The 27,842-nt window shown below is 36.1% G+C and overlaps 3 protein-coding genes across 4 annotated transcripts in view; 1 reads left to right on the top strand and 2 right to left on the bottom strand.

Moving 5' to 3' along the window:
* Positions 1–13,034, bottom strand: part of LOC121732771 — a 33,673-nt gene extending 20,639 nt beyond the window's left edge. The window contains exons 1-2 of the mRNA XM_042122740.1: positions 12,655–13,034; positions 8,686–8,765 (exon numbers count right to left, since the gene is read on the bottom strand). Coding sequence (XP_041978674.1) covers positions 8,686–8,765; positions 12,655–12,979 — 405 coding nt within the window. The 5' untranslated portion in view covers positions 12,980–13,034. The remainder of the gene's footprint in view (positions 1–8,685; positions 8,766–12,654) is intronic.
* Positions 561–6,992, top strand: LOC121732768 (prostaglandin reductase 1-like). The gene is made up of 3 exons (XM_042122736.1): positions 561–565; positions 805–937; positions 5,895–6,992. Exons 2-3 carry the CDS (start codon positions 836–838, stop codon positions 6,915–6,917), a joined length of 1,125 nt encoding a protein of 374 aa, XP_041978670.1. The 5' UTR covers positions 561–565; positions 805–835; the 3' UTR covers positions 6,918–6,992.
* A 4,668-nt stretch (positions 13,035–17,702) lies between the features above and the next one.
* LOC121732767 (protein HGV2) lies at positions 17,703–27,247 on the bottom strand. 2 transcript variants are annotated; one of them, XM_042122732.1, is made up of 9 exons: positions 27,069–27,247; positions 26,289–26,464; positions 25,791–25,894; positions 25,283–25,464; positions 22,842–22,935; positions 21,753–21,893; positions 21,306–21,380; positions 20,823–21,067; positions 17,703–18,056 (listed from the first exon to the last, which is right to left on the bottom strand). In XM_042122732.1, the coding sequence occupies exons 2-9, from the start codon at positions 26,462–26,464 to the stop codon at positions 17,865–17,867; spliced, it is 1,209 nt and encodes a 402-aa protein (XP_041978666.1). In that variant the 5' UTR covers positions 27,069–27,247; the 3' UTR covers positions 17,703–17,864. The 2 variants fall into 2 exon arrangements, with proteins under 2 accessions (XP_041978666.1, XP_041978669.1); XM_042122735.1 differs by having other exon boundaries at positions 25,283–25,461.
* Between the last annotated feature and the right edge of the window lie 595 nt (positions 27,248–27,842).

The following is a 27,842-nucleotide window of genomic DNA, read 5'->3' as shown; positions in this document are numbered from 1 at the left end:
CACTCTGACATTGGCAACTCACTGAGTCGGCCATTTGTAAAGAAGAAGAAGAAGAAGAAGAACTGTACACGCAAATCGTCCAATGGTATCGTTTTTAGCACGAAGCTTCGCGACGATAAACGCATGTGCGGCCGCGGCATTAGTGTTACAACTTACAAGCATTAAATTACTACATATTTAATATCTATGATTATGATTGTAGTAAAATCTGGGTTGATTTGCATTTACGTCTGTAACGTAACATTATCTATACATTAAAATATATAGCATTGTAGTATTGATAGTAAACAGTAGGTATCATAATATTATAAATCCCACACTCGCACTGTGCAAGATTACTGTGAGTATAAAATCCACCATTTTTGTTGGACATGTTTATTAACTGGCAAGTGGCAACAGTTCTTTATCAGAGCAATGAACTTGAAAATATCACCAGCAGTGTGCTGGCAGTGTACATAATATTTAGCACATTTAGTTGCTTCATCAGAGATATAAAGACGCAAGACGTTCTGTTCAAAGTTCTGTTTTATTTTTTTAACCGTGGAATTTGAGATATCGGTCAAAGGTAGGTTTTGTTTTTTTTTTCTGTGATTTAGTTACACGAAGAACATGTTTTTGCCACTACTCACTAAACTCTATTAAATATTATGGTTTTCATTCGAAAATGTGTAAAATTAATAAATACTGATGACTGTTCGAACTATTGAATAAAGGTGAATGATTAACACGTAAAGTTTTAAGTACTTATATTAACGACTTGCGTTCAAAGTGCACTTAGATAAAAACAAAATGCGTTGTTTACAGTTTCAAACGAAGACGGAAGACCTCCCTAAAAATGAACAATTCACTGATGACTTTTGTGAGAAATGGCCACTTCCAAAACTGTTTGAAATGCTCCATTGCTGCTGTACAGCCTGGAAATCGGTCCTTCCATACTGTGAGTATAGCAAACTTATTCCAAACTTACTACCGGTGTTGCACCGGTACTTAAGGCGCTGTGGTTGTTGCAACTACGTAAAATGGGTTTTTTAAAACACGTTTTTAGTAAAGGAAATCCCATTATCTATACTAATATTATAAAGAGGTAATTGTAATGAATAGGCTTTGTATTTGAAAACTACTGGACCGATTTTAAAAATTCTTTCACCATTCGAAAGCTACATTATTTACGAGTAACATAGGCTACTTTTTATTTTGGAAAATATAGGGTTCCGTAAGATATTTCAGTTTTTCGGAAAGAACCAGAAAATTTAGTTATTTTGCGTACGCTGCCTAAACTATAAAATATAGAACCATACAATGTTCTAAATAAATGTAGATCTCATAAATATCTACAAAAATGTCCGCGACACACTATACCTATCTATGTCAAGTGAGGCACAACAACCATTTTTTTATTTAAAAATCTTGATTTTTTGGACTACATTTAAACGCATTTAATTTACTCATGCTAATAATCCTTATCAAAATAAATTATTTCATCTCTAAGTACAGTTTATGTAGACAATATTTGGTCTTTGATTGATTAAAATTGGACGTTTGGTTTAGAAGTTATGGCGAAATTAAAATATTGCGATTTACGCCCGAAGTGGGCGCTGCTACCAAGGCAGGGTCGGGGGTGCGCTCGCGGCAGAGGAGTTTAGATCTATTCAGAGTATTGACTATTGAGTAGTAATATAGATCTATCAGTAGTATCGACGGAGAGCTGACGACCAAATCAGCCATGTAGCTTCAACTGTGTTAAAACTCCGTTAGCTACTTCCCTGAACAACCCTTTCTGATAATTTGCGTGCTGGCAGGCTGTGGGCGGTGGGTGTGGGAGTAGTGGGGTGGGGAAAAAAAGAAAAAAAATGTAGGTTCAGCTGTATTAAAACTCCGTTAGCTACTTCCCTGAACAACCCTTTCTGATAATCTGCGTGCTGGCAGGCCGTGGACGGTGGGTCTGGAAGTAGTGGGGTGGGGAATGTAGTTTCAGCGACTTAATAGTGTTTGCGATGGTACCTACATGTTAATTTATAATTTTTTCACATAGATAATAAAGAATAACCGGCCAAGTGCGAGACGGGCTCACGCACGAAGGGTTCCGTATTTCAGAAGTCTATCTATAGATATAAATTTCAGAAGTCTATCAATAGATAGACTTGTCCTTGGTCCTTGTGATACAGCCTGGAGTCATACAGTCAGACAGACAGTCATATTTTTTTCATTTTTCCCCACCCCACCACTCCCACACCCACCACCCACGGCCTGCCAGCACGCAGATTATCAGAAAGGGTTGTTCAGGGAAGTAGCTAACGGAGTTTTAACACAGCTGAAGCTACATGACTGATTTGGTCGTCAGCTCTTAGTCGAGTAGTAGTAGAAGATCTATGAGTAAACAAACAAAGATTACCTCTTTATAATATTAGTATAGATTAAAAACTACTGAATCGATTTTAATCATTTTTTCAGTGAGTGACATAGGCTATATATTTTTTACCCGTGCGAAGCCGGGGCGGGTCGCTAGTTTAAGTATAAAATAAGTACCGTTTTAAAATTGAGAACATTTCCTATACGCAAAGGTATATAATATCAGTACACAATTTGAAAAATTCTGCTCGATAGAAAAAAATCTCAAAGATGACTGTTATAACGCTGTTTTCATAATTAAATCATTTTATGGCTAAATTACACACTTTCTAGAAAACAACAAAAAATGTAGTATATGTGTCGTAAGCTAACGTAAACGATTTGATATAATATTTGATTTGTGTAATACTAAAAACTAGAGATGTGCCGATCATGACTTTGGGCGACTAGCCGATTAGTCGGCTGCAAAGAAGCCGACTGATCGGCCGACTAGTCGGCCAAGCCGATCATGGTTTCGGAAGTTTTCGTAACGTATTTTCAGAAACACTTCATTTAATTTTAAAATAAATAAAAATCAAGTATAATTTCAATAATAGCAAAAAAGTAAAAAGCCGATTAGTCGGCGCTTTTTGCCGACTATTCGCCGACTAGTCGCCGACTACAAAAGTGACCGGATAGTCGGCTTTACCGACTAGTCGGCGACTAGTCGGCACATCTCTAATAATAAATAAGCCTGCGTTTGTTGTAGAAATAAAATTTATAATAATATAATTTCGATAACAATAAGTTTACACAATTTAATGAAAATAAAACGAAGAGCTAATTTTTGATTTGGGACAAATGTGGAAAACATAATCTCAAAACACGATTAAATAGATGGTGCCGAACTGAGCCGGGCCTCGCTGGCAAGCAAGCACGAGTTAACTGCGAAGTTTACCGTACGACGCATGAGTTTCGGCGGGGCCGAAAGTTTCGGCTATATTTTGGCCGAAACCGAAACTAAGGCCGAAACTAGATTTTTTGGCCGAAACTGGCCGTAACCGAAACCGAAACCGAAAGTTCGGTCGGTCACTAATAATTAAGCACTTACGGCCGAACTCGGAGACATTCAATCATTGCTTAACTTTAATTTAATGAAGACTATGACAGATCACAGAAAATATATTTTATTTTGTAGAGATGTGCCGACTAGTCGGTAAAGCCGACTATCCGGCCACTTTTGTAATCGGCGACTAGTTGGCGATTAGTCGGCCGATTATCCGGCTTATTACTTTTTTAATTTTTGCTATAATTATTGAAATTATAGCAAAAAATATAGAAAAACGCTTAATATTTATAATGTGTTTCATAATGTACTTCATAAGTCTTAAACACATCTTAAAATTAAATGATTGTTTCTGAAATTACTTGCTAGTAAAGAAATATTTTTTAATATTATAGTTTTTAACAACAAATTAGGTATGTATTATTAGATCAAGATTGCATGTAAGTATATGAAATATTTCCTCAAAACCATTAATTGTATTATAAAAAAAGTAACGTACGCGAAGTAAACAACACGATCTGACCTTCGCAGGCGGCGTGTGTGACTTACCCGCGAATCAGCAGAAAAAAAAGTGTTACAGAAACTTCCGAAACCATGATCGGCTTGGCCGACTAGTCGGCCGAATAGTCGGCTTCTTTGTAGCCGACTAATCGGCTAGTCGTCCAAAGTCATGATCGGCACATCTCTATTTAATATACATAACTGTTGGCAAATTACGTGCTATTTTAATAATGTTTCCCAAACAAACGATTTAGTAAAAGCTGTAATAAATTGATTATATTGTGTATGAACTTCATTTACTTAAGAATTTTGTTTGATTATAGGATATATTAGGATATATCTTGCGAAATTTATCTACTAAATCATCTCGCCTCACTCTTTTCCTTTTACCACGCGTTTTATTAAAATAATTTTATAAAATTAACTTTTAACTATGGACACACAATCTCTTAGACCGTTCCTACCCTGCTAGAATTAAGATCTAGCCCACTTCCCCGTAAGTTTCACTCTTGCGGCCCTCAAAACGCCTTCTGGAGCAAAAAAAATGTGACGCCAACTGCAAGTTCGCTTAGTAATTTCGTTTTGAACTTCGACCGCGGTCGTGTCCATGTTTCCCATAAAAATAATATATGTACTACAGTTGATTGTGTTTTCAGCTGGTAGTACGTCGTTAATGTCTAAGGGAGGATTTCACCAATCACACAACTTCGTTTTGTAAAACTTAGTTCTCATTAAACGCGTTCCTACGGGGATATAAATCTCGTTTTGTTTCTTCTGGATTGATAGATTTTATAATCTTCTCTGAATCACGATTAATAAATCTAAGTTTATGTGACGCCACGCGATGATTTTATCATTTTGGAGTCTAGTTACGTCATTTTATCAACAAAAAAGCAAGAAACGATACATAAACTACTCAAACACATCTATCATCATGTCATCTTGACATTTTTTTCGTCTATGATTTTTGATTCACCATGACACTACACTAACAGGGCTTAAACGGCTTTTATAAAGTTTATCCGTACAACATTGGACGTTCTGAATACAAAACTCGGATTTGCTGTGAACGTTATGTTGGTGAAATGCAATTTGGTGCTATAAACGCATTTAGAACCGATTTAGTATACACTAAGCGCGTTCTATTTCTTGTTTTTTAGGGTAATCATACGTTGTAATACATTAAGGTGAATTTTAACAATCACACTAAAAACTTCGTTTTATTAAACTAAGTTCATTGAACAATGAACGCGTTTATATGGCGACGTAAATCTCGTTTTGTTTCAAATAGATTTTACATTCTTCTCTTAATCGCGATTAATAAATCTTAGTTTACGTTACGTCACGCGATGATTTGTATATGTTTTTATCATCTTGGAGCCTTGTCACGTTGTTTCTTTTTTAAGAAAATAGCAAGAAACGATAAATATTAAATAAGCTAACCAAACACATCTGTAAAAACTGTCGTCTTTTTTGCGTCTATTTTTTTCGATCTGTCATGACACTACACTGACAGGATTTGCTGTGAACGTATTTAGTTTATGTTGGTGAAATTCAATTAAGTGTTATAAACGTGTTTATACCGGTTAGTGTGCGCTAAGCGCGTTCAATATCTTTGGTGAAATCGCACCTACTTGGAATCGTATAAAAAGACGGAATGTAGTACAAAAAGTTTCTAGGGAATATTTGAGTCTAAGATTAGTAATATTTATTTTAAGAAATGTCGCAAAAAGTAAAAAATTCAATGTGGTTTTTCTTTAGTTTAAAAAGTTGTAATTAATATTAAAAATCAATAAATTTCAGTAAATAATCGTAATTTTAAATGTTTTACGAAGTTTCGGTTTCGGTTTCGGTTTTGGCCGAAACTGAGCGTGCGGCCGAAAGTTCGGTTTCGGTTTCGGTTGAAAAATCAGTTTCGGTCGGACACTAATAATTATAATTAGTCATAGTAACTTATCGTCAATCCCTGTTCCCCATGTATTCTTCTTTTTATTTTCAGTCCAATCCTGAGAGGCAAATCGCAAGAAAGTATGTAGTGAAAAACTATTTCCAAGGACCTCCGAAGAGATCCGACTTTGATATCGTCGAGCACGAGCTCCCAGCGTTGAAAGACGGAGAGATCCTGGTTAAAGCAGAACTGATCAGCGTCGACCCTTACCAGAGAGCATACAACTTGAGGAGCAAGCTACCCTACACCCAATATGGGTACCAGTTGGGTGTGGTCCAAGAAAGCAAGGATCCAAATCACCCAGTCGGAAGCAGAGTAATCTCGCTCAAAGGCTGGCGAGACTACAGCGTGATCAACACAAGTAGCCATCCCTTTTCGGACTTCTACAAGCTCCCCGACTTACAAGGTCTTCCAAATGAGTACGCCATGAGCGCAGTCGGCATGATTGGAGCGACAGCCTACTTCGGTCTCCTGGACATTTGCAAGCCGAAATCTGGCGAAACCGTTGCAGTGACCGGTGCTGCTGGCGCAGTGGGCACCATAGTAGGACAAATCGCCAAAGTCAAAGGATGCAAAGTCATCGGATTCGCCGGATCAGATGACAAGGTGGAATTCTTGGAGAAAGAACTGGGCTTTGATAAAGCATTTAATTATAAAACAGCTAACATCGGTTCAGCACTGAAATCCGCTGCCCCCGAAGGGATAGATTGCTATTTCGACAACGTCGGTGGTGAAATAAGTAGCACCATTATTGGGAGGATGAGGAACTTTGGAAGAGTCGCTATTTGCGGCAGCATTAGCTCCTACAACGAGGATCCTAGGAAAATGCCCAAAGCAACAATTCTTCAGCCGAGTTTGGTGTTCAGACAACTAAAAGTCGAAGGGTTTCTGGTGCAGAGATGGGCCGGACCGGAAAATCGTTGGCCCGAAGCTTTCGCTGATATCACGAAATGGATCAAAAACGGACAGATGAAAACGCACCATCATGTCACAGAAGGATTTGAGAATATTTTCGATGCATTCACAGGTATGCTAGAAGGTAAAAATACAGGAAAAGCCATTGTAAAGGTCTAAAAATATCGTGCCTGATTTAAAAAACGCGAATAACAAGACTGATGTAAGTGAATAAATTACTTTTTATAGAATCGTTTTTTTCCATATTTTTTAAGGACGCTAAAGGGGCAAATCAAGTCATGGCAAGTAGGTACCTATCATATATAATTTGCTCATAACATAACTTATCTTTTATCATTTATATTACTGTATTTACAATGAAGAGATATGTATTATGTAATGTTCCCAATATCAGTTTAAACTAATCCAGCCATTTTGAAACTGATATACCTAGGTGAGATTGTAAAGTACGGACGCTGCAGGGCCTGTAGAAATCATAAAGTAAGGTATATTAATACCTAGCGGAATAGAGCAACAATCTCGAGCTGTCAAACGAAACCGAAATTGGTTTCATCTGTGTGTAAAAATATTTGTACGTATACACTTACACAAGCACGATTGAACATGATTTCTTTGAGATTAAATTGTCAACGTGCGGCACGTGCCGACTGGACGTCAAAAAAAGAGTGCTGCTGTCATGTATCACACGTCTCTTTTTACCACGCAGTGTTACTGATAGTGACATCTCTCTTGCTCAGGCCTTTGTTTTCTCTATTCCGCTAGGTATATTAACTTTATGGTAGAAATACAACCACTGAATACCGACCCATCGCCATCTGTCCCTCCCTGTCTTTTTCATTCGCACAAGAGTATAATGCTATCTCGTTTCGGAAGGTACGCAATAGGAGCGTCACAAAAAGCAATAATTGAATGCACCTGACCCTAACTTGACTACATACTTAAACCTAGATCTCAAAATCTGTAAGGTCTAGAAAACTGATTTTTTTACACAAGTAACTTCAGTTCATGACGATTAAATGCTCAAGACGAAAACACGATTAACTGAAAAAATGCACGATAGTTTCTTTTCTACAAAAAAACCTTGTACCTTGTAGACACATTTTGGATTTTCGAATTTTGCTGTCTTTTCTTTAATTTTTTTTAACATCTAAAAAGGCATTGATAAAACCTAAATTTGCTCAAAATACTTTTTTCATATTCATTATAGTTCGTCTTTTATTCATAGTAAAACCGCAACTAACTTGCCGATGATTCCGCGTCGTCCTTTTTCACCTAGCATATGAAAGACGGGCGTGAGTGTGAGGAGAGAAGGACGATGTTTAATTTTTTGGGTCAGTAGCCCTCTTAATGCACGAAAGAAAGAGCGGTGTAGCTTAGGGTCAATAACGTTTTAACCTTCTCCGGGACTTGCAAGAAAATATTATGACTGACTAAAGGACACCCGCAACACCGTTTCGCAAAAACTCGTCCAACGCGCGGTAACCGTACATTTTTTCGGGATAAAAACTATCCTATGTCCTTTCCCGGGACTCAATTTGACGACCTCTGTGGCTCAGTGGTGAGCGCGTTAGTAGCTCAAGCTGGGGGTCGCGGGTTCGAATTCCGCCGACGGAACAAAAAGTTTTCCAAGTTCCTGGGTAATGGATGTGTATTAAATATGTGTATCATATAATAAAAATCTTAAATATATGTATTGTATAAAAGTATTAAATATATTTCCGTTGTCTGGTACCTGTAACACAAGTCCTTCAGGTACTTAGCACGGGGCCAGACTGACGTGGTGTGAAGCGTCCATAGATATTATATTATTATTATTATTAAATCGCCATACCCTGCAAAATCGGTTCAGCAGTTTGGGCGCAAAGAGGTAACAAACAGACACATTCGCATTTAAATTATTATATAGTATGGATGGGTATTAACTTACCGCATATGATGACAGCCATACCAGACTGGAGCTGATGATGATTGCAATAGCATCTGATGCCTCGAGACATAACATGACTTCTGAAAACAAAGTTATAATTAGGATTCATATAAAAACCCACTAAAAACTCTGAGACAGATAATATGTTTGTGTATTTAAAACCTAAGGATACCACAAGGTTAAAATTAATAAAGTAATGTCTAACACGTGGCCTAACAGGTGTAATGTAATAACATTTTGTATGCGCTGAAATTCATTGCTTTTTTTTCAATAAAAACTATCCTATGCCATTTCCTGGGAGACAAAGTTCATACCAAATTATCAAAATCGGTTCAGCGGTTTAACCATAAAGAAATAATTGAAGTAGAAGAACACAACAGTAAAAATTGCCGTTTTTTGCATAAATGGAGACTTTAGGGCTGGAAAATGATTTTAAATAACAAAAACTGTGTATTTTATGTGTAGCCAGATGATGAAGTAGATAAAATAATATAAAATATAAGGTTTGTTCCAATTATAAGGGAAAAATTAGTAAATGTCCGTATGTTCCAGAATTTTAGTTATCCTGTTCTTCAACTCATGTCTTCAATTGAATGGCCAATTTCAAGATGTCCCTAAATCCTTTTTTAAAGTTTTCAAATATCAAGCCTTAAACATTTCGTTTGCTTCTCAAAACAACACCTTATAGTTCTAGGATATAAGGTGTTGTTTTGAGAAGCAAACGAAATGTTTGAGGCTTGATATTTCAAAACTTTAAAAACGGACTTAGGGACATCTTGAAATTGGCCATTCAATTACAGACAGAATATACTCCTTCGCAGTTATAGGTAAGTAATATTAAATACTAGCTGTTGCCCGCGACTTCGTCCGCGTGGACTTCAGTTTATAGCGCGCGATGTCAACAAAATTGGTGTCAAAAGCTTTTATAAAAAAACCCTGGTACCCCTTAAATCAATACAGCTGTGCAGTGTGCACACAATAAGTATTTCATTTTTTTATATTAAACTTTATATTTTATGCCAAATTTTAAAGCTTATTTAGCCCTCCGATTACACAACTTTACCCATAAACTATTTATCATTGATAGATTTAAGGTTACGTCACTGCACAGATAAAGTACTGAGTTATTTAATACCGTAGAATAGATATAACAATCGAAAAAAATCGAAACTTAAATGTAAGATGATACCACGTCTTATAGGAAGACTTTTGAGCAAGCGTCATCGCGATGTAGAAGACGCACGGCGCCATCTATTAAGAAATGTTGGAACTAACTTAATTTGAACAAATTTACGCATTTTCACCCCCTTACAACCCTTTTTTCCAGTAAAAAAAGTAGCCTATGTCCTTTCTCAGGCTTTAGACTATCTGTATACAAAATTTCATTACAATCGGTTCGGTAGTTTTGGCGTTTGGCGTGAAAGCGAGACTGACAGACAGACAGACAGAGATACTTTTGGCGTTTGGCGTGAAAGCGAGACTGACAGACAGACAGACAGACAGTGATACTTTCGCATTTATAACATCGCATCGCAGCGGCGAGGCGAGCACTTTCAGCGCTGCCATTCCGGTGTAACGCGGCCCTAAGAGGGGTACCACTTACCAGGGTTTTAAAAAGTTTTTAAATTTGACACAAATTTTGTTGACACCGCGCGCTATAAACTAAAGTCCACGCGGACGAAGTCGCGGGCAACAGCTAGTTATGAATAAAAACAATATTATTATATAGTAAAGCAGGTATGATTAGTTCTGTTACAATAATAAAGTAAAAAATAAAACGCCATCTGTTTTCATATATGAGAATTAAAATGTTGATTGCATTGATATATTTTCTGGATGGAATATAGGCCAACACGGTACACTCGAACTCCTTTATTTTAGAGCGCCTTCTGTTGTCAACTTGTCACATATATTAGAAATGCAGTAGGAGTTCTATAAGATAAGATAGATTGATTATTATTATACCAAGTGATAATATTATTAAACATAATGTTCTAACGTATTAAAAACTATAAACAAAAACATACTAACTAATAAGTATGATTAGTTCTATGTTACAATAAAGTAAAAAATAAAACGCCATCTGTTGAATCGTATTAGAACTAAAATGTTCATTGCATCGATATATTTCTGGATTTTTTATAATATTATACATAAAATATATTTAAGATTTTTGAAATTTTATTTTAATACACATCCAAGACCCAGGAACATTGAAAACTTTTTGTTCCGCCTGCGGGACTCGAACCCAGGACCCCCGGGATGAGCGCTGGCCACGCGCAATGCGAATTCATTTTCATCGATATTTTCATGGAAATAAGATATTTTCCCACATCAAAATGTAGCCTATGTCCTTTCTCAGACTCTAGAATAACTGTGTACAAAATTTCATTGCAATCGGTTCAGTAGTTTTGGCGTGAAAGCGAGACAGACAGACAGACAGACAGACAGACAGACAGACAGACAGACAGAGATACTTTCGCATTTATAATATTAGTATGGATCGATAGCGAAACATTACAACAGTCCATACGATACGGTTACATTACATCGAACCAACTACCTTCGAGTCGAGAGCCAAGCTGTAAACCACTGAACCAGAAGCATTATTTGGCTTCCATATGATATATCTACGAATAATAAAAACTAAGGAAAAGTAACTCCGTCAAAAAACATGCTCCACAATACTTGTCAAAAAAGTGTACCTTAGGTACACATTTCAGTACATTTGCAATATTTAGGTGACCTTGAGCGGTACTAGGCTGACGTTACATGACAGATCAAAAGGAACCAAATTTAAAACGGTAATAGTATGGGAGTTACGATTCCTTAAGTTTTATAATTTGTAGTGATATATGAAATAAATAAGAATAAAATTAAATTAGGAAATTTAAAAAAAAACCCGCCAAAACAACTTTAAAAAGTAATGAAATAATATTTACTGCCTTTAAGTTCAAATGATTCCTAACTTGTGTAAAGTACCTAATAATTATTTTAGTCCATAATTGTTGTCACGGTGTGTCAGGGGACCGCCAAGTAAACTACAATACAACCTACAACCGCCAAGTCGCTGATTACCTATCTCGATTCAGATCGCTGTGAATTGATCCTTAAACTTGTTAAGTGAAATTAAACATCTACATTAGCGGTCCCCCGACACACCTTGACAACAATTATGGACTAAAATAATTAAGTAAGTATTACTTTACACAAGTTAGGAATCATTTGAACTTAAAGGCAGTAAATATTATTTCATTACTTTTCAAAGTTGTTTTGGCGGGGGTTTTTTTTAATTTCCTAATTTTATTTTATTTCATACTTTTTAAACTTGTGTTGGTTATAGTGCAGAATAATTCCTATCAACAGAATCATATTCTCATGATTACCATCTATCAATGTCCTTTTCGATGAGGCCGTTAAAATGAGCCCAAATATGAAGCTCGGTTCCTATAGAATCCAGGTGATGCTGCAGCAGCAGCATGTAAATATTTACTATTTATACTTTATCTACTTCTTACTGGTTGTCACAATTAAAATGAGCCCAAACACGAAACCTCTGCTCTTAGTTGGCGAGGAGTTGGATATCCTATTGATTACCAGGTGATGCTGCAGCACCAGGTCAACTTTCCATTATTATGTGTATACATAGTTTACATACGTATATTGTATATTCACAAATATCACGAACTAGAATGAAATATAAAACCCATCAAACGACTACAAGTTGCTAACGGCCTTTCATGAACCAGATAAACCCTGATTGGAGCAGGCTGATGATGATGAATTATAGCTAAGAACACTCTCGATCATGTCAGCTTTCAAACAAAAAAAAACTAGATCAAAATCGGTCCACCCGTTTGGATGCTACGATGCCACGGACAGATACACACACAGACAAACAGACAGACAGACAGACACGTCAAACTTATAACACCCCTCTTTTTTGTCGGGGGTTAAAAATATACTCACTCGAAACATCTATATCATCGGTATACAAATTGTCTTCTTTGCTCAGTAGAATATTATGCAAGTCATTACTCAGAGGTTCATCAGTAATTATGGTACCCACTTCAAACTTCACATTGGTAACCACACCAAGGAGGAAAGCAGTTATAATCAAGAATGGTGAAAGAGACACTTGGCTCTTTTTCTGATGCAAAATCTCTCCTTGGACAAAAGACTTACTTTTCACATATTGGTAACTTTTTGTAATGTAGTCTATTAGTCCACCAATAAAAGGTGCATTGGAGACAGAAAATCCTAAACGTCGTGATGAAATTTGGGAATTAGACATTATTTAGTAAGCACCAAAAAGGCGTTGAAAAGTGTATGTAAATTTGGATGTTTGTGATAAAATTTTAATTTGATTTTAATGACATTCATGAATTCATGTACCGACAAACAACCGACAAACGACAAACTAGTTTTTAACCTCTTTGTGACACACTCTTTTATATGACAAAAATAAAGTTTTTTTTTATGTAAGTAACAAAATCATTTGATACAAAATATTTTTTACTAAAGTGTCGTAAAATATATTTGTTAGGGTACGCTAAGATATCACTTCCCACCTAATATAAACCTTCCCTAAGATTCCACTAATATTCAAGACTAAAATTAGTCAAATCGGTTCAGCCATTCTCGACTTTTAGAGAAGATTTACGAAATTCAAAATTCATTTTTATTTACTGATTATACATATAGTTGATTGTAGATATATGCGTGTTTTCCAATATGAGCATAATTTGACTCAGTGGGTCACAATGCCAAAATGTTCTAATTTGTAACGCTTACTTGGAACGTGAAAAAATTTCTTTGAGAGTGCTTGTAGGCCGGTGGAAATTAACATTAAATTCGCAAAGCATGATGTAGTGCTGCATTTTTGGTATGTTGTTTGGATCAGTTAGGGTGATGTAAATCCCAATTTGCAACTTCGAAAAAGTTGTGCTCGCTGCGCACCACGTGATAAACTGCGAAAATTTTCGACTTTTTTTACTTTTTGCTCTAAAAGTCATAAACTATGCGTTTCCGACAAGTAACATTCATTACATAAATGTAGCTAATTAAATTGGCAACAATTTAAGACTAACCGCAGCTCTCTAAACCTTATAACAACTAAGCTGTGGCCCTTCAAAGATGGTCCGTCTTTCCCGAAAATTTGAAATTTTTAGTTTTGGTCCCGTTTGAAGCAAAATATTAGCTAAACCGCTCGTTCTATGAGAAGGTCGTAAAATAAAGTTGTAGTACATTTAATTTTCTTTTATTAGAGCACAACACAATCACTCACAATCTGCATATATCAAAACATAAGTTGGGAGTACCTCCACAACAACAGTTAACAGTGTAAACTGGCTAAAACTCCCATTAACTAAACAAATGCCTTCGGGCTTATGTTTTCATTTTAATTTTCGCACAAGATAGTACTTGGAAGTAGCCTACCCAGTAACGCAGGGGAGCAGCCAAAAAAACTATTATCTTATTAACGCGAACGAAGTCAGGCTAAACAGTCATAAAAATGTCGGTTCCACCGGGAGTCTGCTTTGTGTGTCGGCTGGCACTCAAGGAAGGTGACAGTACAGTGGTAATTGTAAAAAACGTGGCATCCAAACTCTAATTAACTCGAGTGTGGAGCGTGGCCTCAAAGATGATGAACTTTTTTTGAAAAAGCTAGACGAAGTCAGTGTTCACGATGCTTGCAGAAAGAGATTCATCGCTGGGCATAATATTGAAGCATGTGGGCGTCGTGGAGGCGATCCAATTCCACAACCTCACCCATCAACCTCTAGAACATCGGGCCCTATGAATCTTCGGAGCATTTGTTTCCTTTGTGCGGAGGAAATCTCTGAGGAGTTTCTCCAGCTTCAAAACAATCAAAGTAGAATCAATGACAGCTAGGGAATCAATGCTCGATGCAGCCAGTCGTCGAGGTGATACATGGGGACGGCAAGTCATTGACTGCTGCTCAGGAAAGTCATGCGATAACGTCGCCTTGATTTTGATAGATGAAGATGATAATGATCCCGAGGAAGCTGATGAAGAACAGGAAAGTGAGCTTAACGAACCAGAGGAACGTGACAAACCTGAGGAGGAAGGAGAAATTGAACCTCAACCAAAAAAAACGCCGAGTGACTGCAGCTTCTTAAACATTCAATTTGCGTATAAACTTTTATTTTACTTTGTCAAATTTTGTACTTTTGTTGATTTACCTAGCCTGCAAATGAAAAAGTATTATCCTTTTTATGATTTTATATGCCTTCTGTTTCAATTCTTTAAAAATCTATTTCTACACTCTTTTTGTTTTTCAGATATCGTGAGTGAACTGTTTGTCTCACAGACTTTGTTCTGTGCTCTAATGGAAGAAAATTAAATGTACTTCAACTGTATTTTACGACCTTCTCATAGAACGAGCGGTTTAGCCAATATTTTGCTTCAAACGGGAGCAAAACTAAAAATTTCAAATCCCCGGGAAAAACGGACCATCTTTGAAGGGCCACAGCTTAGTTGTTATAAGGTTTAGAGAGCTGTGATTAGGCTTAAATTGTTTCCAATTTAATTAGCTTCATTTATGTAATGAATGTTACTTGTCGAAAACGCATAGTTTATGACTTTTAGAGCAAAACGTGAAAAAAGTCGAAAATTTTCGCAGTTTATCACGTGGTGCGCAGCGAGCACAACTTTTTCGAAGTTGCAAATTGGGATTTACATCACCCTAACTGATCCAAACAACATACCAAAAATGCAGCTCTACATCATGCTTTGCGAATTTAGGGTTTTTTAGTGTCGATTTCTACCGGCCTATTGATTGTGCGAAGCCAAACGAGCGTAATTTGTTAGTCGCAGAATTTCGGTCGCGTAAATATCTTTTCATACAAATCGTGACTCACAAAATTACGCTCGTGTGAATCAAATAGGACTTTTGTATGAAACTGAATGCAGCAGAATTTCTGCCAGCCGAAATTCTGCGGCTCACAACTCACAAATTACGCTCATTTGGCTTCACCCTACAGGTCTACCGAATCTGATGGCTAGTTTTGATGTTAGATTTTCAAAAAATATCCTTGATCATTGGATAAATTTTTATATTTGCATGTTTCACACACAGAATAAGCCGCTATAAGGAAAAAAAATATCAAAATGTTTTATTCCAATTACTTACCCCGGTATTTAATTTCTCACTTTTTGCCGTCAGATTCTGGTAGACCTATACTGTAGTTGAAACATTCGACGTTGAGCATTATGTCGCATAATGCCCTCTAGTGCAACCGGAAAACACAATAAAATAAATCGATATAGATATCAGATCGAACCCTTCTTCGACATATTGTTTCCTTCCAAAATAACTATTAAAATTCACTTCAACAAAAGCATTATTATGAAGCATTATTTTTAAATAAAATAACTCTTAAAAGGTCAGTATATTTATTACTTACATTACAATATACTTTATCAAAACAAATTATTTGTAACACTTAAAATCTAAAGATTCCTAGTTTTTACGAGTGATTCATGAATATTTACATTGTGTAAGACTTTTGTAATTATTGATGTGTACCGAAACGTTATCACCGAAAACAATAAAAAAAAAAAACAAAGCGCGAGACGAAATAATATATATTCTAGAGTCAAGGATTTTTATTTTAAAGACTGGCAAAAAATTATCTTTTCCAAGGCGAATTTCTGTAGCATACAAATGAACTTTTACGCATGAACTTTTAATATAATATTATTATCATACCTTCTGTTTATAAGCATTTTATTTAAGATGCTCATAAACTAATAATAAAATATATTTTATTGTGAATCAAAAATGTGAAAAAAGAATCAAGAATGTTGCCACAGCTTTAATTAATTTTTGCCAGACTTAAAAATGTCTAATTCAGTCAGTTGTAATAATAAGATTATTAAATTAGTTTTGCTTACTAAAACTAAGTCAATTCAAATTTAAGTTTTATATTATTACATCAGGACTTAATGTTTCTGATATTCTATTAATAAATAATGTTAAAATTAATTACTAATTTTATTTTATAATTATAAAACACAAAGAAAGTCGTATAAAATTATAAGTATAGATCAAATACAAAATCAAGTAGTTGAAGCGTTTACACAATATGCGATACGATAAATCGGAAACTCTCTTTTGGCATGGACATAGGCATAAGAACGCCCTTTCAAAAAGTAAATTTTAACCGTCATCACACAAAAATGACAAAGACGGATATAATGTTTTGTTCCATACGAAACATTATATCTCTGCCCTCACAACGAATGACGACGTATTTTATCGAAACGACGCGATATCGTACCGTAAAATGTATAAACCCTCTTACTTCCAAACAAACTCCAATTTTCTTACTACTAAAGATATTTATTCAGCGTATAATGCGCTGTCCAGCGGTTCTCAAACTATTTTGGTGGCGGACCCCCAAAAAAATAATCTTTTGTCTTTGCATTAATTATCTCCAAGCTGTTGTCTGATGATATTTCTATATAAAGTATCGCTTGCGACCCTTCAAGGCATCTACGGAGCCCCAGGGCGCACACTTTGAGAACGATGGTGCTAGACAAAGACAAGTAGACCTTGTACTATCAAAGAAGTTGATTCATAGGTAGATGGCGGACCTACAAATTTTGACCCCCTCCCCCCCAAATCTTTTTCTCAAAATCTTTGGGAGCTGTGTCACAGTTTTAACTAGTACAGCTCCCAACGCTAAAATCACTGATCTCGTATTGAAATTAAATATGCCTTACTTATAAGCTTTTCAATGTATATGATTTGATTTGAAATAAATAATTATTAAATCAAGGTCAAATTGAAAAATCTCAAAATCTTGCCAAATAATAAAAGGAAATTTCTAGTTATCCTATCACAGCGCTACATTTTTAGTATAGTGACTAGTGAGTGACCTCCAAAACTTCAGGCTGCGACCGCGCCTGCTTATGCCTCCCCTATTAGGAGTTGCCAGCGTCAGAGCGGAGGTGCAAATGCAAATAACGACTTACAGTTGACATAATCCAACCAAATGACGTGGGTCAACAGCCTATGAATTAATTTCTTCGATGGTACTGTTGTTCCCCGTTCAAAGACAAAACCTTGTACTATTCGCTGTATAAATATCTATTAATAAGTGGGTATATGTCTATAGTTATACACTTACATACTATGCTTATTCAACGTTTCACGCGTTCAGTCTCTTCGCCGGCGATGCTGTTTCCTCGCTATTCTTCCGTTTCCTCTTGATGAGGTGCGAGATGTCTGATGCTGCTGGCTTGTCGCTGCTTGATCCGGCACCGGAGCCAGAGCCGTTGGATCCGGAGAAGGATGAGCTACCGTTGGATGGACATAGCGTCTCAGCGAGCCTTTTCTTTGTCTGAAATTAGTGTTTGTTGTATTAGTTTTTTTCATGACGTTGGGGCATTTTTCATAGAAACAGATATCAAAATGTCAGCGCTGCTACTTTCCTAGTGAACTCTATTTTAAAGGACTCACAAGCATTTTATGCATTTGCATATTACTTTTTAGGCGATAGTGCATATTTTGGCAATTTTTCGTTAATAGTGCATATTTCGGCCATATTATGACCTCGTAGACTCCAAACTAGGTATCATAATACACACCGAGGTCACGAAACAGAGGTACAATATATGAAAATACTTCAAATATGTGGCACCACCCCTGTTTATAGACACCCACAATACACCCGATAGGTACAATATCTTTCTAGAAACAAAATGTTTTTTTTTTTTGTAGTTGGCAACATTAGAAAAAAATTGAATAAAGATTAAAGTAGCTAATGAACTTCTATGGGCACTAAGATTACAATCGGAAAGACGAAAAAAATCCTGAATTTGATGGAATTGTGGAAATTGGCGCATTTATTATGGGCAACACCGGAAAACTCTTCCAAAATAATAATTTTTAATAATAAGTCACTTTTGATTGTGCATATTTTCTGCATATTTCGGCCATTTTTCGTGCATATTTGCAAGCATATTTCGGCATTTTGATCGTGCATATAATCCAATGTCTATTTATTACACTATGCATAATAGACCAATACATTTAAAAGTAAAAGTAGAGAGATAGATTTAACAGGTTTCGTATTTCTCTATGCGACGGCGTATATTTTAGCTCTGATAGCTATCCTTACGAAGGCGTAGACCGTAGTGTAATTACTAATTACAAGGTGACAAGTAGTTCGATCAGTCAAAATTGGCTATGGCCAACGCAGCTTTACTTTCTAATTCACTTTATGCTTCTCATAAATAGAGAAACAAATGCCTGAGCAAGAGATATGTCACTATCAGTAACACTGCGTGGTAAAAAGAGACGTGTGATACATGACAGCAGCGCTCTTTTTTTGACGTCCAGTCGGTACGTGCCGCACGTTGTCAATTTAATCTCATAGAAATCATGTTCAATCACGCTTGTGTAAGTGTATACGTACACATATTTTTACACACAGATGAAACCAATTTCGGTTTCGTTTGACAGCTTGAGATTGTTGCTCTATTCCACTAGGTATATTAACTTTATGATGCTTCTGCTTCAGTTTAAGATGTGTGATCTTAAACTGAAGCAGAAGCATCATAAAGTTAATTTCCTTTAGGTACCTGTTTTTTTTGTGAAACAGGTATCTTGGGAATGTATGGAATGGATTAAGGATAGGTTGCCTTGAAAAATTAGAAACTATTTCTACTTATACCAACTACATTTGTTACTTCAAAAAGGGTGTGAAGTTTTAAAATCTATGGCAAACTACAAATTTATCATACTGAAGAACAAAATTGGCGAAATTTGCACCCGTACGTATCGCCATAGGACTTGTTAATAGCTACCTCCGCTCAGGGGCGCCGAATATTAGAAAGCTAAAAATGTGTACTGCCAAGTTTCGCAAAGTAATCTTAAAATTGTGAGCAGCCTATACTATTCATAGACAACTGTCATAGCTTGTTTTGGGTATTTAAAACTAGATCAGTGTTTCCAAACATGTGGTCCGCGAGTATATGGGGGACCGGGGTGTCTTCTCTGTCTGACCAAACAGTTAGATTTTCTGCTGTTTATTTTATTAGAGGGTCCGTGAAAACTGTGCTTGACTTTCTAGGGGTTTCGATGGGTAGGTTGGGAAACACTGAACTAGACAATAACCAAATGAACCACATTAATGGCCATAAAAATAACATTTTACCACATGGCCATCAATGTATGGGATACTGAAATAACACACACTCGTAATTTTCAATTATTTATTCCAAAATCGTGTCAAGTTATACAAAAATGGCCAAGTGGTAAATTCAAATTCTTAAAAGTAATCAGTACACTATACTTAACTCTAAGATCCAAACCAGAAGACGATTCACATAACGTCATAGCTCGTCTCATGGTTTTGACTATAGCAACCATGAGCAGTTAGAGTATATTAAGGCACATACTAATGTCAAAAAGGAACATACTACATAATATTATACCTAGATTAATTTTAACAACTAAGAGCCTGGACACAAAAACACGACACGACGTCGTGTCGTACCACCACGCGTCGTCGTTTCACGATGCGACGTCGTGTCGTGGGAAACTACGAGGCGCGTCGTAAAAAACTACGACACGACATCGTATCGTGTTTTTGTGTCCCGGCCCTTAAACAGAGAATTATCACAATCCAATAATACAATTTGGCACTAACAGGAACCACCAATTTTTCAAGCATTTTCATTTATAGTAAAAATTGGACATAACAAAGTAATACCATTAACAATACTGACAGATGTAATAATAATAATTGTATAAATGCAAAAACTGGAATGTCATCAACCTATCCTACAAGTCTTTCAAAGAAACTAATTCTAATAAGGCAGTTTAGTAAAATGCAACTATTTTGGACTAATTGAGATTCTTTTCAAACAATGACAAAATAAGTCTAGTCAGTCAAATGATTAAGAAATGCAAATTATGAATCTTAAAAATTACTTCAAAATTAGAATACCTAAATTTTACTATCATAGCAAAAATAAGTATCTAAAATTAGGATTCCAAGTAATGCCACCTAAGCTTGGACGGTACAGCACAGATTTTTCTCCTTAAGTATCATATTCCGGAGCATATTTCTCGTTTCCTCTATGCAATCACACGGTCTTACCTCAGCCTTGTAGTCCATCATATCCTGAATCTTCTCTTGGATCTCAGGCAGTAGACTCTTCAGTTCCTTGATTTCACCATCAATGGAGTAGAGTGGATCGTTTGCGGAGTACTTCTTGACGGACACATCTTCGGTGGCAACGTTGGGACTCTCCAAAGTCTTGATTCTCGTTTCCAGAATGTTTGCTGCGTTCTTGAAATGTAAGATCGCGTCTTCGAAGTTGGAAGCGAGAGAATTGGCGAGTCCTGAAATAAAAAGAGAAATAATTTACTACAAATTAACAACGCTTGAACATTTTGATTTTTTGTTTTCAAAAAAACGTTCATATAAAATGTTTTGATACATCGAGTCCTGAAAAAAAAAGAGAAATAATTTACTACAAATTAACAATGCTTGAACATGATTTTTGTTTTAAAAAAAACTTTCATATAAAATGTTTTGATACATGACGAATGTCGATGATAAAGAATTAAGACAACATACCAATTTGATAATGAGTCTCAGCAATTCTTCTGTTATCAAGTCCATACAGATCTTTCTGAATCTCCAGGCATGTCACTGAAACACAAAATTACAATAAATAGAGTGCTTACGATATAATTTTTGATTGGGGTTTTTGGGTTTTGTGGCCTATTTGCCTCATTACTTACTACTCGACCAAGCCAACTAGACGACTGTCAAATCAGGCTCTCTCGCACTTATGTATTGCTAGCGACGTGCGTAAGTGCGAGAGAGCAAGCTTTGACATTCATCTGGTTGGCTTGGTCGAGTAGTACGTAAAAAAAATAAGTTTTATAATTTTACATCATGAATCAAGATAATTATGATAGATGCAATCTACTAACTACCGAATTTGAGTTACTGTTACTTAAAGTTATTTAAAAGTGACATAGAGCAGGACTCCTATCAGCAGCATAATACAATACTTACACATATCAGTGACCGCTTTGTCATATGTTTCACTCTCGAGCGCCACCTCCCCGAGGTACAGGTGGACATCAGCCAGCAGTGCCTTTGTCTCGGTGGCCGCTGAACCCTCAGCACGCTTCTCCAGGATGTTACGAGCCAGGTCTGTAAATGGAAGTTGGAATATTGCTTACAAAAACATTACAGGGTATAACAAAACTAAGCTATAATACTTTAGGGTGTAACAAAACTAAGCTATAATACTTTAGGGTCCAAAAACTTTTTTTTTTTGTAATTTGTATTAAGACCGGGCTGGAAAAAATATCAAACCACGCTAGCCCCGCCTACACACCCCGCTATCCTCCAATCGTGATATAATGATTCCATAATTGTGCCTGCATGAATTGTACTTTGCGCTGCAGCTAATAGTGAACAATATTGCGTAACAACGGTTCCCGCATTATAACACGAAAGTAAAGGTCGTAAGTCCCAAAAATGTTTTTGATGAATACTTAAAAATTAAATACTTACAATACTAATATTTCCTTTAGCCATTATTTTATAAAGTGTGTGATTGTAGTAGTGCAAGTTATTTAATGATAGTTACTCAATCAGTGTAACAGATATTTGTTGAAAATCCCAGAAATATTCATAATTTTGAAAAATAAAACTATTGAGTCAATGTAAGTGAATCGTGTTTTCCGCTAGGCAAATATCAGATAAATATACAATGATTAAATAAACCTCAATTCCATTGAAGTCAATCGTCTTCCGGGATCGTAATGCTTATTAGAAAACACAGCAAAACTTGAAAGCTCGCTCTTAAAAAAGAAATTAAGCTTTCAGCACTACTACTTTTACAGTGAACTCTACATTATAAGGGACACATCACACAATACACACCCTAAATTAGGGGATTTTCAATTGTTATGTGGCAGCCGGCTGTTGCTTTGTTTTGTAACACCCTGTATTAAACAATCACTTATTGAAACTTAAAATCGAGAAACAAATGTAAAATCCAGATAAACAAAACATGTTTTATACAAAAATATATTATGATAAACAATCATATAATTTAATTTTATTAATATCTGTGCACAATAAACTACTCACCGAGCATTTCCCAGGCCAGCTGTAAATTATCTATTTCGTCTTTGTTTTCCAGATCCACAACAGACTCATCATGAGTCTCTCCATTTGACGTGCCCTATTAACAGAAAAATTAACTATTATACACTGTGTATTCCTTTACCTTAAACATGATTATAGTACAAGTGATACGTGGGTGACACTGAAAGTGTTTAGAACTAGCTAGTTAGAAACATTACTAATGAAAACTTTTTTTAAATTACAATTTTAGAACTCTTTGGTAACATAATCTGGTATACTACATTTATTTGTCATTTGTTTTGGTGAATTGGCGGCAAATCTAAAACTCTTGTTACACGTGAAAATGAACTTAACGCGAGAAAATTTTCAGTTAATGATTTTTTTTTTATGACTTTCGTTGTGGGCTTACTCAATAACAAAGCTTTGATAGGCTGCTATTACCATTTCATGATGAAGCCCCATCTCGTGTCACTATTTACAATTGGTTTAACGAGTTTAAACGTGGACGTAGCAATCTCACTGATGATCCGCGTGAGGGACGTCCTTTAATAGCGACTACTGAAGTTAACATTAGTGTTGTGCGACGCATGATAGAGGAAGATAAAAGAGTGACCTACCAGCAGATACGGGCAAGCCTAGGCATTGCTATGAGTCAAGTTCAACAAATATTACATGAACATTTAGGCGTCAGGAAGCTTTGTACCAGATGCATTCCCCATACTTTAATCGACGACCAGAAACGCCTTCGCATGGACTGGTGTCGCCAAATGTTAGATAAGTTCAACGGCGGTGACTCAAATGCTGTATTTGACAACCTCACAGGTGATGAAAGCTGGATTTATTGCCTCGAACCCGAAACCAAAAGACAATCAGCTCAAGGCGTGTTTCCTTTCGAGGTTTGGCCAACTAAGGTAAAGAAAGGAAGAAGTCAAGGAAAAAGATGATTGCCTCATTATTTGGTCGGAAATGTAATTTTGCGACAGTTGTGCTAGAAGATGAAAGGACAGTTACTGCAGAATGGTATGTCAATCGCTGTGTGCCTGTCGTCTTGGAAATATTTCGACAGCAGCGCCCTCGAAGCAGGACACTCGTTGAATATTTGACAAGGGAAGGGGTTGAGATATTGAGTCATACGTCATATAGTCCTGGCCTGGCGCCCTGCGGCTTTAATTTATTCCCAAGAAATAAAGATAAAATTCGAGGTACTCGCTTTACGAGCCCTGAAGATGCGATGAAAGCGTACGAAAATGCCACAGAAGAGACCCCTAAGGAAGACTGGGCCCACTGCTTTTTTCGGTGATTCCATCGAATGTGACGATGTGTAGAGAGGAACGGAGATTACTTCTAAAAACAATAAAAGCATTGGCAACTTTCTACATTAAGCCGTTTTTCATTTTCTAAACATTTTCAGTGTTACCTAGGTATAGTAGTAAACACACATTTAAAATAACTAAAAGTGAGGTGTCTAAAAGACGCAAGACTCAGCTAGATATTTTTTTCCTTCAAAACATCCTACATATTAAGCTGATCGCCTATTTGTTACGCGCCGCGCGCTTATTCACAGACACTACACAAGCGAAATGAGTTGATCATGCCAGCTTTAGTTAACTGACCTACAACAAGGTCACATTGTTAGGATGTTAATTGGAACGCAACGTATAGTCTGTAGTTTTACATATTTGCCGTTTTCTTAATTGTCAATGTCACTGCTGACACTTCCTTTTCCTGCTCTGGCGCCTCTGTACTTATAGTAAAATATACGTCGTTGCATTTTCTCTGTGAAGTTTCATTTATTTCCACGCAAATATCAACACACATACGCATCCAAAAAAAATAATATATACATATAAACATTATATACAAATACTGAAATGACGTCTGTGGGCTTCGGCCTGAACGGGCATACCACTTCACTAAGGCGGATAATCTTCCTTTGAGGCACCTATCAGGAAAAAGAGCGAATGGCGTGACGTGCTCGCTCCATCTTGTTATGTATCTTTATAAATGACAGATGGAGCGTGATATTTCCTTATAAAATACTCTGTGGCGGTACACACACCATTCGCCTAACATTCCTGCATCGCGCTATCGAAGTTTCGGAGAACGGCAATATATATACAACGTCTGAAATGACGTCAGTGGGCTTCGGCCTGACCGAGTATGCTATCTCGCTCAGTCTGAAGATCTATCCGAAGATGAATGTTATGGTTTAATCTGAACTACAAATCATGTTCCTAAAGCTAGGTACCGTAACTGTTGCATGCATTGTAACAAAAAAAAGTAACTTAATAAAGATTGTATAGGTACCTAAATTAACCAGTAATAGGCATGTTGGATTACCACGGGCGCCGGATTAGACAGGGGCCGGATTAGCGTGGTTCTACTGTACCTACAATATTATTTTAAAGAAATAAAATAAGATTATTTCAATTTCATTATCTCACCGGTTGTTCATCCGCATTATCCTCACTGGGTCCTGGTTCGGCATCTTCTGTGGTGGATTCAGCTTCAATTTTCTCCACTATTTCTGCCTTCTTCTCTTCTCCATTGTCGTCTGCTTTCTCTTCTTCACCACTATCTTTTTCATCCCCATTTTCTTTTTCATCTCCATTCTCTTCTTCATCTTCTAAAGAATTACCAAAATATATGGTAATTAAATTATGTTCTCACAATTTTTTTGTAAGATGTATAATTTCCGAGATATCACGAAAATAGTGTTGAAACCCCTTTTTTCAAGATGGCGGCCGGGGGACAAAAGTGGCAACCCCACAAACTTGAGGTTAAACTTCTATTGACCCCCCCCCCCCCCCCCCAACATATTCCAAAAATATGCAAATTATTTTTACTTACATCCATCAATCTGATAAGTTTTGTGCATTATGAAATATTTACTAGATTTTATCCTATAAGGAATGGTCTCATTTACATGCTATGGTACAATCTAACACTAACCTTCATTTTCTTCATCGTCTTCATCAGCATTATTAGTTCCTGGCATTCCATCACCCAGCACGCCATTTTCTTCCCTTGATAACCCTAGTAGAGCTTGACCATACCTAAAGAGTATTTTAATTTAAATAATGTTTTTAAAATATGTGTATTTTAAAAACATATTTTTTTATGATTTTGGTCTTATTAATGACCATTTATTCTTTGAAATTATAACAATAGAATTTATGAAATCATACTGTCTTGGCATTTTTCAATGAAAATTTAAGAACCATTAGAACACAGCTGTAGCACCAACATTTTGAAAGAGTTTGTTTCAAATCCATTTAGAAATAAAACAATTTTTATTTCTTGATTTACTGCTGCAAAAATGTTTTAAGTATATTCTAAAGAAAATAATGTAACCAAATTACAAGACTTTACAAAGGCTTGAGAAAGGGCAATGATAGTCTACATAGTTAAGTTACAGTGTGTTTTTCTATTCAACTTTTTTTTTCATACCACAAATAAGCTTCAGCACATTCATCTGCCAATTCTCCGTGTTCCTTGGCTAGCTGTTCACATGCTGTGGCCAAGGCTTCAGTAGCTGCATGGTAGTCTTTGACGGCAAGATGTCTCCTTCCTGCCGCTATCAGCTCAGATGGTGAGGTTGTGCTTACTTCTGGTACATCAACCATCTGTAATGTTGAAAATTAACATATCATTTTCTATGGATAATTTTAATTTTGGAGGTTTGTACAAACTTATTTTACAAGAATACGGTAACTAAGTCATTAACGATTATTTGTAGGGTAATATGTATGTTTCAGAATACCCACATACTAAAAAGAGAAAATTTCTTAATAGCATGGTTAACTTTCTAAATAACATCAAATAAAACTCAACATTTATGAATGAATTCTCCAACACAACTTTACAACTCAGCATCTGTTAGCTTTAACTAAATAATTGACATCTAGTGTAATAATATAATAATAATATTTTTGTACTGTATACTACGAACATTTTATTAACGTTGTTCCTTTTAAAACTATAAGCTATATACGATTAAGAACTCGATTAAGGTTGTATCGTGTAACGGACAACGGTTTCTTTGGCGCTTGACATTTTGCTTTCTAGCAAAGGGCCACGTGCTCAAAACAACTTTTAAATTGTGCACTTCGAGTCTGCAAAGCTAAAACACGTGTTATAATAGATTAGAAGACGATAAATATGTAAAATAATATAAATATTACGTTAGAACAAAGCGGCATGTTGTTCTAACAACTCGAAAGTACTTACGTTTGTGATGAAGTGTCGTATAATTTATGTAATCAAAGGCGTTACTAATTAAAATTGATGAATTAATTTAAATACTAGAACAAATAAAAGACTATAATGTAGGCAGAGAAATTGAAATTGAAAGTAAAATGCAGTAAAATGTAAATTCAGCCAAAGCGGCACTGGCGGCAGATCACAAATCACAAATGTCAGAACCACAGATTACAGTATATATTTGTAGACAGAACTCAGAAGTCAGAAATCAGAATTGACTTTGACATTTCAAAACAGTGTTGCCAGATGGTCTCGGCGCCGTAACCCTGAACTAATTTGATTTCCCTCTAGAAATCCCCTAGATTACTTTTTCTTTTAATATTCAATAAAAATATATTACAAAACTTTTTTTACAGCTCGACAAGGCTTTATATGAACGTGGCGAGAAAAGGAACTAACGCTTCTATCTTACAAAAACGTCATTTTTTGACAGTTCTCCTTTACCAGCAGCGCCCATTGATATCATTTACATATTCATTTAAAGCCTTTTCGAACTGTATTCATCTTTTCAACATCTCGAATCTCGACCTCGCTTAGTTGTTGTGGCGCTCAAGTAATTTAAACATGGTTAAAAAAAATTAGGAACGTAATATTTGTCAAAAAAAAACTGTATTTGACGTGTATTTTGGATTTCCCCTAAATATTTTTTCCCCCTGTTCTGCCCCTAACTTGGTCAAAAACCCCCTAAGTCTAGGGGGAAATCCCCTGATCTGGCAACACTGTTTCAAAACCGACTTTGAC

Source organism: Aricia agestis, chromosome 12 (assembly GCF_905147365.1).
Source record: "Aricia agestis chromosome 12, ilAriAges1.1, whole genome shotgun sequence".
In the NCBI taxonomy this organism is placed as follows: domain Eukaryota; kingdom Metazoa; phylum Arthropoda; class Insecta; order Lepidoptera; family Lycaenidae; genus Aricia; species Aricia agestis.
Note: the sequence above shows the minus strand (reverse complement) of the source record. Positions and strands in the feature narration are given on the sequence as shown.

What these genes read in the sequence shown, in the direction of transcription:
- LOC121732767 (XM_042122732.1), bottom strand. Translation starts at nt 26,464, where the DNA reads ATGGTTGATGTACCAGAAGTAAGCACAACCTCACCATCTGAGCTGATA. An exon ending in TGTGCTGAAGCTTATTTGTG is followed by an intron (nt 25,895 to 26,288) that starts GTATGAAAAAAA and finishes AATACTCTTTAG; the next exon opens with GTATGGTCAAGCTCTACTAG. An exon ending in CAAAGCGGTCACTGATATGT is followed by an intron (nt 21,381 to 21,752) that starts GTAAGTATTGTA and finishes TTTGTGTTTCAG; the next exon opens with TGACATGCCTGGAGATTCAG.
- LOC121732768 (XM_042122736.1), top strand. Translation starts at nt 836, where the DNA reads ATGAACAATTCACTGATGACTTTTGTGAGAAATGGCCACTTCCAAAAC. An exon ending in GAAATCGGTCCTTCCATACT is followed by an intron (nt 938 to 5,894) that starts GTGAGTATAGCA and finishes TTTTATTTTCAG; the next exon opens with TCCAATCCTGAGAGGCAAAT.